The sequence below is a fragment of the Melanotaenia boesemani genome, chromosome 20 (genome assembly GCF_017639745.1).
Source record: "Melanotaenia boesemani isolate fMelBoe1 chromosome 20, fMelBoe1.pri, whole genome shotgun sequence".
Lineage (NCBI taxonomy): Eukaryota > Metazoa > Chordata > Actinopteri > Atheriniformes > Melanotaeniidae > Melanotaenia > Melanotaenia boesemani.
In genome coordinates this window covers 13094974-13109745 of record NC_055701.1, presented here as the reverse complement: position 1 = coordinate 13109745, position 14772 = coordinate 13094974, and the positions used below count along the sequence as shown (strand labels likewise).

Genomic DNA, 14772 nt, shown 5'->3' with positions numbered 1-14772 from the left:
TAAGTAAATTTGTAAGAAAATAATGCCAAACCAATAACTTTATTAAACATCCTCAAATAACAAAATTATTATATTAATCAGGTTAATGGAAGAAATCAGATTTTGTGTTGCGAGGCTTGTTAAAAACCCGTCTGTGTGTGATTTGCTCAATAATCAGCTTTTTCCCACATAACTTTTGAAGTGTGAAGCAACAATTAAAAAAAACAACAAAAAAACAAAACAAAACAAAAACAAAACATGAATAGGCCAAGCTGCTTTCTTCTAGCTGCTGGTACTTGCATGCATTCCACCTGCTCCTGAGGTATGTTTCATGTCAACGCAAAGGTCTCGTGTTTATTGTAGCATTTCCTATAGCACCTGAAGGCATCTTACAGCTCGCTTAAACGTCACCCCACGGTACGTCACTATTTTTGTTATGGCAGCCAACAAAGGATCAGGAATCCACGCCTTTAAGCTCTGTGGATTAATACAGTGAATGCCTTTAAAGGTTGAACAAAACAGCCCGATAATAAAACATACCAATCTATACTAAGGTGTTACTTTGCGTTCAAAAGTGCTTTCCTAACACTTCGTGGCAAGATGTTTACATGTTTAGTGTTGCTAGGCAACGAATGGACCTTGCAAAGGTTGGAGATACACAAACCAGTCCGTGAGCTCTCTTGGGAAGATTTCCTTTAGCTTAATTTGATGCCTTCTGATAGAAAGACAATCAAATACCTTTTTTAAAAAAATTAAAGAAGTTATGACCAAGTTTTGAGTGAACAAGCTGCTTTTCTGCGAGCTTTTTCTGTGTTTAAAATGGCCTCAAGCTATGTATCGCTCGTGAAGGAAGCCTTTGTGCTGCTCGAGCAGTTCAGATGTGACAGGAGATGTTTGGATGACTTTATAAAGGATGCTTCAAAGGGTCTACAGGTATGTAGCCTAAATGAAGATTTTATATGTGATCCTTATGCTGAGCCCTGTTTTATCCGATTTTCTATGTTTTATAGACTATAGATACTCTGAAGAGAAAATTTATACTTGATGTTGTGTCTGGATGCAATGAGCATAAAAAGTTGCTGGATGTTGTTGTCAATGCGTTTTATGGCCAGAAGGGTAAATGGCTTTCCAGAAGTGATCACAGCCACTATGTCAGTAAGTAACTTCTTTAACTTTTGTTGCTGATTTTTTATTATAATCTGAATAAAAGAAAATAACCACTGAAATGTTTTAATGTCTCTGTTGCTTCCCAGTTATCTGTTACCTTGTCATGTTTGCGCTTGATGACCTTGGGCTTCAGCATTTTGGCAACATTATTAAATCTCTGGATATCAAGAAGATGCACACTGTAAGTATCTAAACACATCAGTGGAGTCATGATTATAATACCTTTTGTAACTCTTAGTATACTTGGTGTAACAGTATGTTTTTATTATTTTTTATTTTTTATAGTTTTTGAATTTCTTCTTCTCAAATCTCACCTCATTGATACAAGAGGGGTGGAACAGCATCTACGAGGCTGCCTTTGTGGAAAAGCATTGGATCGGCCCTCTGCTCAGGTGAAAACAGATGATTTACTGGGGAATATTTCTCTTCAATTAATGCTACTTCAAAGACTAATAGCAAAAGTATGTCTGTGTGTCCTTTAGATGGCGCCCTGAGATCAATATTCTCATAGATGAACTTGCTGCCAAAATATCTCAAGGGAGTCAGGTCAAGAAAGCTCCAGTTAAAACCACCAAGCCCCAGGAGTTCTCTCTCACCAAACCTAAACTTCAATCTGTACCTTGGCCAGAACTCATCCCACAACAGAAAAAATGCAAACCAGTCAGTCCTTTCTTTCTAACACTGAAGAATTAGTTTGTAAATGTGCTATCCTCAACAGATAAACTTAAAGAAAATTGTTTATTTTGTTGTAATTTGCAGAGGCTGCTGCATGGCTCACAATATTTTTGTATTTTAGGTACCGAACAGCACCTACAGGGCACCAAAGGAGATACCGATAATAGAAGAGATAAAAGAAAAGAACCATCAAAAGGCAGAGGTTTGTCTGCTTTTACCCTTACCTTGACAGAAACTAATTCTAAAATAAATACATACATTAATGTGCTTTTAAAGAAATAATTTAAGTTAACAAGATTTAATACAGGTCATTGTACTGACCTGAAAATCTGTTTTTCATCAAAGGGACTTCTGTATGAAGCAAATATGACAGAGTTCAGATGTGTCAACCCTCAGAAATCTGAACACACAACGGTATGGACTATTTTGTGTGTTTAGAGCTAAAAAACATGTCCACAGCTACTTAAGTACATAAAATTTGATTTGCCCTCATCTGATCACAACTTAATTCAAACAAACATTATAAGATAAGAAACATTCCCTTTTACTCAATTTGCAGACCAGTTTAATTTCTTGTTTTGCAGAGAGCAATTGCCCAGATTAAGGAAGACCTGGATTCAAACCTCAAGTTTAATTCTTTTCGTAGCTCTGGAGTTCCTCCCAGTAATAAGGTAAGATCCGATTGTGGTGCCTACTCTAAATAAAGGTATAATATCCAATAGCATGCATATTATTTAATTCTTGCAGGCTAACAGCTGTTCTGTCAAACCAAACAATGCATCCATCATGAGGAGGAAGGCGCTGCATGATCGTCAGATGGAGAGGGAGCTGCTGAGGTAAAGAGCAGTATCTATATCTTCCACAGTTGGCCCTATTTCAGTGTGTTATGTAGCTAAACATGATGGGTTTTGTGAAGGAAATACAAAAGGTAAAAAACATTCTTCCAAATAAAATTTGCAAAGCAGTTAATCAGCTTTACAAACAGTTTAAATGTGAAGTACAATCTTTAAATAAAAAAAGAAATAAAGTAATGTTTATCACAGTCTTGTATTGCATATTTATTTATCAGAACTCATTAACGGTCACCAAGTGTTGTTTTGAAAGTGAAATGTCTTCATTCTTGTTTGATAAAGGATTTTAGTTCAATGCTTCTTCGTTGGATGTTTCATTTCACAGTGCATCAATCATTTTCAGCGTGTGACACCTTTAGACTTCAGGCAGCCCAGTTTGGCAATGTTAAACTACAAAGCTGCTGTAATAATAAATGTAGAATATGGATTTATCTTAATGGCCTCTTCACACATGTGTATTTTACCCTCACCATGGGCACTAATGCACTCTTAAATCCTTGATGACTTTGGCAGCTTCACACTGTTAACGAGCCTGATGGTCTCTTTCCTCTGTGGCCTGAAGGATGCAGAATCTGTGATTTTCAGACTAATTTAAATTTTTTTATTCATCTGTGCACAATTTTTCCACTTCTTCTCAGTTCATCTCAAATTAGCCCAAGGGACAATGAAATTTACTCCATTAAACAGGTTTTAATTTGTATTTTCACACAGAGTAGAACAGCTGGTACAGGGGGTTCTGGATCCCTCATCTTTCCTGCAGAGTCAGGGGGAGATACTCGAGAGGGACCCACAGGCGATGCTGCTAATGACTGAGCAAAAACGCCTGGAGGCACGCATCCGTGAAGAGGAGGTGGCACTGGCTCGTAAGCAAGTGATGGAACACAACCAGAAAGCTGCAAAACAGAAGAAAGAAGAGGTGGGTAGATATTGACAATTACTTTTTTCTTTAAACAAGTGATTTATCCATAAATACATAGTGCTTTAAATTGTGTAAAATGAGGGGAAATTGATTACACAATGCATTCTGTTCTCCACAACCTTCCTTAAATCCAGGACTTGCAATTATGCATAAAAGATGCCGTTTTTTATGGTTGCCATTTTTCTTTGTTTTCTTAGACTGCTCAGATGATGCAAAAATATGCTGAGAAACGGTTGCAAGAAGAAAAAGAAACAAAAGAACTGATCCAACAAACAGCAAATGGCCACAAGAATTCAAAAGTAGCCAAAGAGAAATTGCAGAAATTAAAACAAAGAATAGGTAACCCCCATCTTTTGATAACAAACAAAATGTTTTTTTTTTTTTATTTTATTTAAAACGTTCTTTCTAACTCTAATCATTTTCATGCTTGTTTCACAGTGAAAGAAGTCTCAGAGCAAAGTCAGGACCTCCTTCGTCAAGCGCTGGAGGAAGAACAGGCAAAGCTCTGCAAAAGAATTGAAATAATCCACGAAATCCACACCATTGAATCACTTCCTCGTGTTAGACTCAATCTTTTTGATGACACAGAGGTAAATGACAGAAAGGAAGGATGCCATCTGATATTTCTCACAAAATGTCATAGTTCTCTAAGAGTTCCTTTCATGACAGGCTGCAGGCCATAAGCTGCTGGATGAGATGTCCCTGGCCGAGCTCAAGGAGCGACTGGCCCTGCTGAAGGAAGCAAGACAAAAAGAGGAGGAGGAGAAACGGACCTACATCCTGGAGGAAAAGCAGATGAAGAAGCAGCAGTTGCAGGAGAATCTGGACAAAATTGAAATCCAAAGAAGAGCGCTGGCAAAGGCTGCTACCATCAGGTCAGGAGAATGTTTGGCTCTGACTTAGTTATTACACAAATACAACACACACATCATCTTGATTCATGGCAGGAAAGAGGAGAAGAAGGCCAAGCAGGACTTCCTCCAGCAGGTGGTGGCAAATGATGAGACACTTTTGGCCTTAAAGAGGAAGCTTGAGGAGAAAAAGCAGGAGCACCAAAGATGGAAGGAAGCTGAAAGGGACAAGGTCAAGCCTTGTAAACAGAAAACAGCGCACACTGTCAGCCACTCAGCGAAACACAGCCAGGTGAGTTCCCAGTGAAAATCCGAGCTGACTTCTCTCAGTAAGTGTGGTCTTGTTCCTATGTTTGATATCATCACTCCTTCTGTTTTCTTTTTGCCAGAGAAGTGTAAAGGAGAAAAGCTGGGAAGAATTGGAGCAGAGTTTAGCACGCTACATTCAAAACATTCCTGATGTCATTTCTTAAAAGGAATGCGCGCTGTCCTCAGCATGCTTCTTTTTCTTAAAAATAAATATATTAAAAATTAACTTTTCATGTTAAGTTAATTTGATACATTAACACAAATGAAGCAATGTCCCACAGCGCTCAGCAGAGTTTGTTTAAAGAGTTAATGAATAAATATATATCAAGTCACTGTTTTATTACTAATGATATTTTTGCACCGATAAACCACCTGAGATTCAAGCATGGAAAATTTATTCTGATGCACAAACATTTTTATATTGTAGTCGATACATAAATGCTGATTGTTTCATTGATGTTCGTTAGAGCTTGTCCAGTCCGTTTTTATTTATTTACTTTTTATTTTCATTTCCTTCAAAGTTATTTCCACTCACATGTGAATTAACCATGAACAGAGAAATTGGTGTTCCTCCTGACGCATGAAGTATTGTCTCTTCACCCGAACATATTGTAGATGTTTTGTTTTGGTTTTTTTTTTTTGTTTTTTTTCTGTATCCCCTCCTCTAGTAATAACTTCCTGTATTAAATGTTACTCACCATTGCTCATGGTTACAAAAGGCATCTGTTTGAACATGTCCACAACCACAAGAATTTAACAACATAACAAAACTGTGTTGATATGTAAACTTAGCACAAAAAGCCAGGAAATCAGTGATTGGTCTATTACTTTTTTCTCTATTACTTTTTTCTTGTAATAATGCTCTTTAGAAATAAATCCTGTTTATTTCCCTAAATGGTGCCTTTGCAAAGTTCTTTTGCATACTGCACGAGATTTAAACTCTACCTGCGGCAGTGCAGAGCCTACTGGCTGTTGCTTGCCACAACAGGGGCTCTGGTCTGAATCCAACCCTTTTCACTCGGTTTTTAGCCTCCAAAGTCAAATCACATGATGCATATTTTGTCATATGACACCGATGAGAGGACTGATTCCACTGCGCACCCACTAATCTGAGAAAACAAAGGCGAGACGCAGCCACTTGTCAGGGATGAGATGCTGTAGACAAACACTGTTCGGTGGTGGTGCTCGTTAATCTGGAGGATGGACCGTCGGGGAGTTCTGCCTGCCATAACCGCGGCTTGTTTCTTTGGTGAGTCTTTTCCACCTTTTACGAAATCAGCTGGAATTCTTTAAAAGCACCAAATATATTTTTATTCGTGGTAGGAAACAATATAAATTTAGGTAAGGCTTAAAATCCATTTCCGTTATGGAGCAGATAGACTTTGTTAAATTATTATTAGCTATTGGAGGATAACGAGTGTCTCATACTAAGATTAGAATATTAGCCTAATTGTGGAAATCTTTTTGTGCAGATTTACTTGAAGGTATGTGTTCAAAAGCTTGCTCCACATAAGTTAAGGGATTTTTCCCATTTCGCATGGGTATTTTAAACTTTCCCCTCCCTGTAGATAACTAGAAGTTGTGTTTAAATTATGTATCATGTTGTAACAACACAAAAGCTCTCTATAAGGACTCAACATCCTTCTGAACTTTTTTTAGGATTATACTTTTCCTATCAGCCAGTTTTACTTTTCTCTTCTTGGGAGAAAAATGTTGCCAACTCAGAAGAGTAGAGACATCACATGACACCCCCCACCCCCCTCTGTCTCTCTCTCTGAATAATTAAATTTCATGAGGATGGTGGCTCCTATTCAAGAAAGCACATAAGCACATGGCTTATGTGATTACTTCCACAATATGGCCTCTGTTTTGCTGATGTGTTTATTCCTGTGGCCATTTTTAATTCCTAAGTTTTGTAGACTAAATCGTTATGCTCCTGTTACACTGCTTTATTTAAATCAAGAACTTATATGAAGTAGTCTTTCTCTTCAGCTAAAGTATAGAGTTTATTTTTTGCTTTTCACATCCTTAGTCTGTTTGTGGTTGACCTGAGATTTAAGAGCAAGGAAGTGAAACAAAGCCAGATACATGAGCTGAGCAGACGGAGAGAAATCATAGTTAATTCTTTGAATATACAGTAGACAGTATGTGACATCACAGGTGTCACAAAAAGCTTAGCTCCTGTTTATTCTTATTTGTTTTTTTGTGCTTCCACGGCAGTATTAATCACTGGTGATTAGACAACAGACTCCAAAGTTCAGATTTACATGATCTTTAGCAACAGATCAGAGGCCAGTCAAAAAACAAACCTCTTTCTTTTGCATGTCACAGGTTTTTTTGAGTACATCTGGACAGTTTATGCTCTTATGAGATTGTTGAGTGTATGAATATGAATGATTTATTTCCACCAGGCGTGGTGGTGAGCCAGACCACTCTTACTCCTGCCGTGATAAACACCACTTTCATCGAGAATGCAACCGGTGTGACTCCAACACCCGTGATTTTCAGCAGCACAACCCCAGGCTGCTTTGCGCTCAATGTTTCTAACTGTGAACCTTGTGCACCAGGATCACAATATGACAACAGTGAGTCAATAAACATCTTCTTATGCTTTAAATTTACTCTGTCGTTGTGTGATGATTGATAATAGTTGCATTTTGTTTGGTGTTTATGGATGAACCTGTTTTTACTTCCTGTAAACAAAATTTTAAGAATTGCGTTTTTTGTTTTTTTGTTTTTTCTGTCCCTCCCTAGACACACTCATGTGCACATGTTGCCCCGACCCTGGGCTGTGTATATTTCCTGGAGCATGTCTGCCATGCAAGAAGGGATTTTATCAGCCACTAGCAGGACAGCAGCAATGTCTGCCCTGCAGTCAGGGCTTCTACACCAAGTAAGGATGTTGATCGCATGTAGAACATATTTGAATATCCCCTTTATCTATTAGGATTGGCTCCACAGTTTCCTGTTTGATTGAATTTTACAGTTTCACTGGAAGTCCACTTTGTCACCCTTGCCCAGCTGGGTCATTCAACAACAACACTGGTGGAGAAAGTTGCACAAGTTGTTTACCAGGTGTGTTTATTTAGCTGTAACTCATTGTTGTGCTGTAAATCAGTAACAGAAGAATGGTCATCTCCCTGATCAATGCCAAGAACTTTGCACATAGACTAACTAAATACATTGAAGCATGATTACAGTTTTACATGCAATGAGCTCAAAACCCCTTGTTTTTAAAAGTAAAACCGAATTAATTATAGTAACAAAACCTCACTCTCAAACATGTTGAATTGTTTCCTGTTTACTGCTTTCAGGTTTCTTTTCATCGCAGCACAGCTCTACTTCTTGTACACCATGTGCACTGGGAAGTTTCTGCAAGTAAGTTTCTCTTCAGTTTCATAGAGATTTCTATTTCTGCTTTAATTCTTGTCTTGTAACCAAGGTCTCAAAATCAGGTCTGTGTGTGAAAATGGAAAATTACTTATCTAACCACCAAATTGAACATCACATGCTTCCATCCCATGGTTCTGTTTCCCACCACAGATGCACACAAACACACACAAAGCCAACTACACAGCTGCGGCTTTGAGTAATCAGCAGCGGGCATAAAAACCTAAATGGCATGTATGATCATGTCTCGGTGGCTTGTAAGTCTGCCTGTGAAAATAGCTTGCTGTTTCAAGAAGACCATGTATTATGACTAAGTCTGAGATATGGTTACTGTAGGCCAAATATAATTCAACTTCCCAATTCTAGCTCATTCCTCTGTGTAGAACAGCTTCAGGTCGAGGATGTTGTTGGGTTTCCTAACATTCCTGGCCCCACCACAATATTTCTACCAGATTAAGGTCATCAAGGACTTCTATTTACGTTACAAAATATTAATATTCTATTCATTCTTCGATGGAACATCTTCTGTTGGTCATTATCATTTGCTGTTCTAATTTATTTCTCAGACGTTAGTTTTAGAATACATTAGAGTTTGCTGGTAAAGTCAGAATTCACTTTTTCAATTAAACAAACAGTTCTGAAGATAATAAAACCAAGGAACTCTATGCTTCTTCTAAAAAGGGCAATGGCTGTATCAGGCGCTTCACAGCTTAAGGACATCAAACTTGCAAAAAAAAAAAAAAAAAAAAAAGGGGAGCTGGAGCTCACTGATGGATTTTTTAGCTTTATTGTTCACTAAATGCTCACCCAACAACTTTCATAAAATAAAAAGGAGCATAACAAATCACAAAAGATAGCCAAAGATTATGTGTAAAACACAATATAAAACATTTATCAGTTCAGCCACATCAAGGAGATCAACACAAAAAAATCTAAAAAACAACATTTCAAAGAAAACATGACAGAATCGGTTTTACATTAATACCAAAGGGTTCCACTGTGTTAAGAGTATAAATCCAATGTGCCTTTCTGTGAAGTAAAAGCTTAATAATGTCTCCTTCTCTAGAGAATTTTTTTTCTATTCCCCAGAACTTCAAGGATGCTGCAGAGCCATGGTTGGCTTGTACATAGCACATATTTTGTGTGCCCATGGAAGTCTTATGAAGTTTTGTGGAAGAGATATATTGATGACATCCTAGTTATTTGGAGAGGTGATAAATAAGAACCATTTAAGTTTCTGAAATACATTAATTCATGAACCAACTATTTGTCATTTACAATGGAGTATAATGAGACCTCTATTCATTTCCTTGATCTTACACTTTACAAAGGTGGCAATAATACAATTGAGACTACTATCTTTCGTAAACCTTTGAGTAGAAATACACTAACGAGAGCTGAAAGTAATCATCCCAAATGCCTTATTCAGAATATCCCTACTGGTCCTGATATTGCACAGAAGCTGTAGTGCATCACAGAGTTTAAAGCTGCTGAAATGCCAATTAGGTTTCAACAGAGAGGTTATTCTACATCTGTGATAACCTCAGTCTAGGAATCACTATTATTTAAAAAAACTAAAACAGCTTACACTCGGTTATTTTATTCTACAGAATATTCCCCACTGGCAGGTAGGATAAAATAGATCCATTCAGACACTAAAAACACATCTACAACTACAAGCTGGCTTCCAAACCGAACCACAGGATTTTTTCGCTGTGGTCACTGTGGTCAGTGTTCCCATTTATAAGATACTAAGTTCTTCACTCATCCACATATAGGTATTCTGTATGTGGTATACCACACTAAATCCTTTATAAATTGTAGTAGCACACATGTAGTGCATCTACTGAAATGTCCATGTGGTTTGGTTTTTGTCAGGCAGACTAAAAGAAATCTAAAAACTTGCATATTGGAGCATGCTAACTACCATACATACACAAAATATGAACTATGTGTTTGCCCAGATTTACACTACTGTTCAAAAGTTTGGGGTCACTTTGCCATGGGATTCAATAGGGAAGTGACCCCAAACTTTTGAATGGTAGTGTATGCGTAAGCCAACCATGGTTCTGCAGCATCCTTGAAGTTCTGGTGAATAGAAAAAAATCCCCCCTCCCTTTACAGCAGTGGTTTCCAACCTATTCTTTTGAGGAACCCCCTTTATGCAAATACTAAAAAGACATGGACCCTTTACACGACACCATGCTGAAACCATGCTTTGGTTTATGCTTTCAAAAGGTAGATTCTTACCATAAATAATGTATTCTGGCTGTATCCAGTCCTTCCATAAAGCCAAAGTTAAATTACAAAATATAGCCTTACTTTTTTTTCTTAAAATAGGGATAGTGTGTAGATATTAATCACAATGGCTAGAGGAGGAAACATTAAGCCTTTACGTCACAGATAGGCACACTAGATTTATACTCATAATATAGTGGAACCCTTTGGTATTACCGAAGAACTGATTCTGTCATGTTTTCTTTAAAATGTTTTTTTTTTTTTTTAGATTTTTGTGTTGATCTCCTTGATGTGTTGGACTGATCATTGTTTTATATTGGGTTTTGCACATGGTCTTTATTGTACAAAACGTGTTAGTGGACACATCGGTAAGCTCCACCTTACTGTGTTTTGACCTTTTGGCTTTTGACATGACTCTACTCCACTTCTAATGAACTCTGTACACCTGCCTTACATTATCTATTATTATCTGCCTGTTTGCTGTGTTCACTTGTGACTCTGATGAAGACACGGAAAGTGTTGAAATGTTGGTCTCTGAGTTTGCACGATAAAGCTATAAATCCATCAGTGAGTTCCAGCTCTTTCTTCTTCTTCTTCTTTTTTTTTTTTTTTTTGCAAATGAAAAGTTCTGTTTTGGTCTAATCCACCCACAAAACATTTTCCAACAGCCATTTAAGTTGTCCACATGGTAAACTACTGATGTGCAGCAATATCATTTATGTAGAGCAAGGAGTAAAAGATGTTTAAAAATTTAGTTTAAGTTTGTTTGGGGCCTTGCAGTCAGTTACACTCGAGGAGTCTAATCGAATAGTATTATTTGTTTAGGAGTTGCTTAACTGAGTGAAATGTCCCACAAGTATCTAATTAGCAGCCATGATAAGACTTTGTTGTGGCTTTTGTTTTTCTTTTTTAAATTACTAATCTTGACGATAAAGTAATAACATAAAACAGTACCTAATGTACTTTCTGTAGAAATGTTTTGAACAGCTCTTATTACTATAAAACCACATCACAGCTTAGTGGTAAGTGCTGTCAGATTCTCGTTGCAGTGTGGGTATTTTTTCAAAAGTCTTTTAAAATTTCCTTAAGAATTTTGCTCTATCCGCTTAACTTTTCCAACGAGGTAAAGCACAAGTACTTAGGAAAAGATTATGTGCTCTTGAAGTGATATCTCTTGTTCCACCACTCCTTCAAAAGTGAACTCTGCTCTTGAAGTTTCTTCATTTGTTGACAACCTTAGGCCAAGTCAAAACTCAAGGAATGTTTCAAGCTACATAAGTATCAACACTATTTTTTTTTAGCAGAAAAATATAATTTATTCATGCCACAAGTCAGCTTTCAAAGGTGTTTTTCTATAGCTGAGACTAGATTGCTATTCCAGAAATAAAACAGTAAGCTTCATTTAAAACGTTGCCATCCAATTGACAGAAAACAGTTACTCTAAACTAACTTCTAAAAGTTAATGTACTTTTGCCATTCATATATATGTAATACTGCGTCATTATCCGCAATGTTTACACTGTCATTGCTGCATCAACCAGCAAGTCCTGGTGCCGCTGCCATGATACGACATATAGGACATTACTTAAAGATATTGTGTTCACATCTTAAAAAGAGAGAATCCACAAAACAGTTTGCAAAAATTTAGGAAAATTTGCAAACTCCTTTTAAAAGGTGAAATATTACCATCATCCCTCCATCGTATTAGTTTTTAAAGCAGCACTGTGAAACCAAGCTGTTAAACTTTTACGATTTACTTGTGACTGAACAAAAAAACTTACTCAAATGTCCTTAAACAGTCATAAGCGTCTATCTTTTTGTCCAACAGCTTGTCTGGCTGCACGCAGTGCCAGATGTGTCCCGGAGGAACAGAAGCTCTTCAGACTGCCGCCAAAAGCTGCACACCATGTCGGCCAGGTATTTCACATTATGTAAATGTATGCACGGTCATTTTTATGAACATTTTCTGCAGCATATCATAGAAACAGGGAAGAATTTTTATGCATCCAGCTGGTCTTTAACAGGCATGCACAAGGCTCCCCATCAAACCATGTGTCAGATCTGCAGCAGCGGCTTTTTTCAAATTCACTGGGGCCAGGAAAACTGTGATATCTGTCCAGAGAATCACTACTGTCCTGTGAGTATTGTGCATTTCCTGTCAGAGAGGAATGAAACTGGAAAGATCTGCATGTTTAGTGATGGAGTGTGTTGTTCACTCAGAGTCCTGATGTGAACCCCATCCAGTGTCCGAATGATGCTTTCTGTCCAGAGGGCAGCTTGGCTCCAGGCTACTGCATGGAAACTTTCTTCCGCAAAGCCGGGGACACTTGTGAACTGGCTCCTGTTACTATCGCATTGTTGGTTATCGGAGGTGGAGGTGAGTATTAAGCGGAGCTGATTGGATACAAAATAGTTTCTTTAAATAGCTCTTTTAATGTTTTTTTTTAATTTTGTATTGGGTTTGTTTATCTCACTTTGTAGGGGAAAACAAGCAGAGATGAGGAAAAATCAAGTGCAACTTTATAAACTAACCACCATACTTTCACTTTTTATACACTACAATATTAAATTAATAGAACATCAATGCTCTTGTTTCTTTTTTATTAGTTAAATACATAAATGCATGCTCATCCTTTTGACTAAATGTAGCCCAGTCAGCTGCTATAACTAATGACATAATTAAATGAAATAGGAATCACGCTGACACATCAATGCGCTCTCTGTGGACGATCATTTCCTGTCACATCTCCTGCTGTTTTCCTGTCTTCTCTCTCCAGTCGCCTTACTCTTCATTGTTTTAATGGTGCTGCGTCGACGGAGAGACACAGATGGAGAGCTGACATTAGCCCGAACCCCACTGTTACACAAAGAACGACCTCAGGGTCGATACTACGGGCTGCCTTGTGACACAGAGCCTGTGTATGCTGGCTGGTGAGCTGTTAAAGCTAAACAAACTGAGAACGGAGGACTGATCCTACAATCCTGATCTGGTGCCTTGAGACTACTTTTATTATCCACCAGCCTTTTTAATGAGGTACATATGAAAATATTATTGGACAAACAGAAGTTAATTGTTCTGTGAATTCTTATGGTCTGACATTGTTATAACTGTTCCACTCAGACACAAATGCTCCTTTTGTAAAGTAGGTTATTGGATTATAAAAAGGTAATCTGAAATGGTGAAAATGACATAAAACCTCAACTTGGTGGGAAACTGTTTCTCTTATTAAAAGCACTTTTTTTATTAAAGTAATTAATTTACTTTGCATTCATGTGTGTGTGTTCACGCATTAACTTGTTGCTCAGTGACAGAGATGTAAACTGGCCTTGTGTTTTTAATGCATTTGAATATTGTGTGTGTAATATTGTTTGTAGTTTCATGAAAAAAATTGCTTAGTAGTTTATCTGCTTTTTTAAAATTATATTTGTATGTTTTGAAGGCAAATAAAAAAATCACATTTCTAATTCTTCTATTACAAGAGAAATTTTAATTAAACAAAGAAAGAAATATTTAATAATATTTTTCCATTCCACAATTTAAATGAAATTTGTGGGCCTGTTTTTTTTTTTTTTTTTTTTTTTGTTTGCTTAATTCAGTAAAACAGCATTTTAGTCCCTTTCCACACTCTGATAATAATGTTTGAACAAATAATCCAGAAACATACAGTAGGCCATGGCTTGTATATTGGATTGTATAGAGATATGATATCTGGCTGTGCTCACTGAGCCTGACTAACATTAAGTGTAAAGTATGAATGTGTTGTTTCCTTAATTACGTATTTTTATTTTGTTAAGCCCAGAGAGGATGAAACTGCTAAGCTGTAAATCTTTCAACAGTAATTTTTCATTAGTTTTTCAACAAGGAGCTTCCAACATCAGGAGCTTAAAGCTGTTTGAATAAATAAAACAAATAGCAAAACTATCAATTTGACCACTGTTATGGAAATTTTGCACATATAGACAAAATTTTAAAAGATTTTGTACAAACAAAATTTACTAATTTATTACATGAAAAGATGTCTTTCTTAGTTTACCATGTAAAAATAATAATAAATAAATTTGGAATTGCTTTTAAAAGCATGCTGGCTCTTTTTAATTTCTCAAATTTTTGCACAATGTATAGCATGAGAATTCAGTTTCATATTAATTTTGCCTTGCAATTGTATTGAGAGAAAATTGTAAATTTGTTTTGTGAGTAAACATTTTTACATGTTAAAATATTTTTAAGATGTAAGCGTTAAAAACAATTTATTAGACGTAGATTAAATGTTATTTTATTACATTATCAAAAGGAAAATGCTGTCATGAGTTGTAATTTTGGATTCCTGTTTATACAAGTAAGTATGTCTACTACCCAAATATATATATATATATATATATATATTATATTAAC

General features: G+C 36.7%; 2 protein-coding genes across 2 annotated transcripts; both read left to right on the top strand.

Moving 5' to 3' along the window:
* The first annotated feature begins 489 nt into the window (after positions 1 to 489).
* cfap99 (cilia and flagella associated protein 99) lies at positions 490 to 5356 on the top strand. The gene is made up of 15 exons (XM_041972137.1): positions 490 to 912; positions 990 to 1134; positions 1233 to 1327; positions 1432 to 1538; positions 1629 to 1806; positions 1943 to 2023; positions 2167 to 2235; positions 2406 to 2492; positions 2569 to 2657; positions 3384 to 3588; positions 3789 to 3930; positions 4030 to 4181; positions 4261 to 4466; positions 4539 to 4734; positions 4832 to 5356. Exons 1-15 carry the CDS (start codon positions 799 to 801, stop codon positions 4913 to 4915), a joined length of 1950 nt encoding a protein of 649 aa, XP_041828071.1. The 5' UTR covers positions 490 to 798; the 3' UTR covers positions 4916 to 5356.
* A 412-nt stretch (positions 5357 to 5768) lies between these two features.
* Positions 5769 to 14727, top strand: si:dkey-21a6.5 (proprotein convertase subtilisin/kexin type 5). The gene is made up of 9 exons (XM_041972139.1): positions 5769 to 6000; positions 7163 to 7336; positions 7506 to 7644; positions 7738 to 7826; positions 8066 to 8129; positions 12208 to 12296; positions 12404 to 12516; positions 12600 to 12756; positions 13157 to 14727. The coding sequence occupies exons 1-9, from the start codon at positions 5952 to 5954 to the stop codon at positions 13312 to 13314; spliced, it is 1032 nt and encodes a 343-aa protein (XP_041828073.1). The 5' UTR covers positions 5769 to 5951; the 3' UTR covers positions 13315 to 14727.
* Positions 14728 to 14772: the final 45 nt, after the last annotated feature.

Bases quoted from the DNA above. Each gene is read 5' to 3' on its own strand.
- cfap99 (XM_041972137.1), top strand. From the start codon at position 799: ATGGCCTCAAGCTATGTATCGCTCGTGAAGGAAGCCTTTGTGCTGCTC. The intron at 1,807-1,942 runs GTCAGTCCTTTC...TTTGTATTTTAG, and splicing joins AACAGAAAAAATGCAAACCA to GTACCGAACAGCACCTACAG. The intron at 2,658-3,383 runs GTAAAGAGCAGT...ATTTTCACACAG, and splicing joins ATGGAGAGGGAGCTGCTGAG to AGTAGAACAGCTGGTACAGG.
- si:dkey-21a6.5 (XM_041972139.1), top strand. From the start codon at position 5,952: ATGGACCGTCGGGGAGTTCTGCCTGCCATAACCGCGGCTTGTTTCTTT. The intron at 7,827-8,065 runs GTGTGTTTATTT...TACTGCTTTCAG, and splicing joins TTGCACAAGTTGTTTACCAG to GTTTCTTTTCATCGCAGCAC. The intron at 12,757-13,156 runs GTGAGTATTAAG...TTCTCTCTCCAG, and splicing joins GTTGGTTATCGGAGGTGGAG to TCGCCTTACTCTTCATTGTT.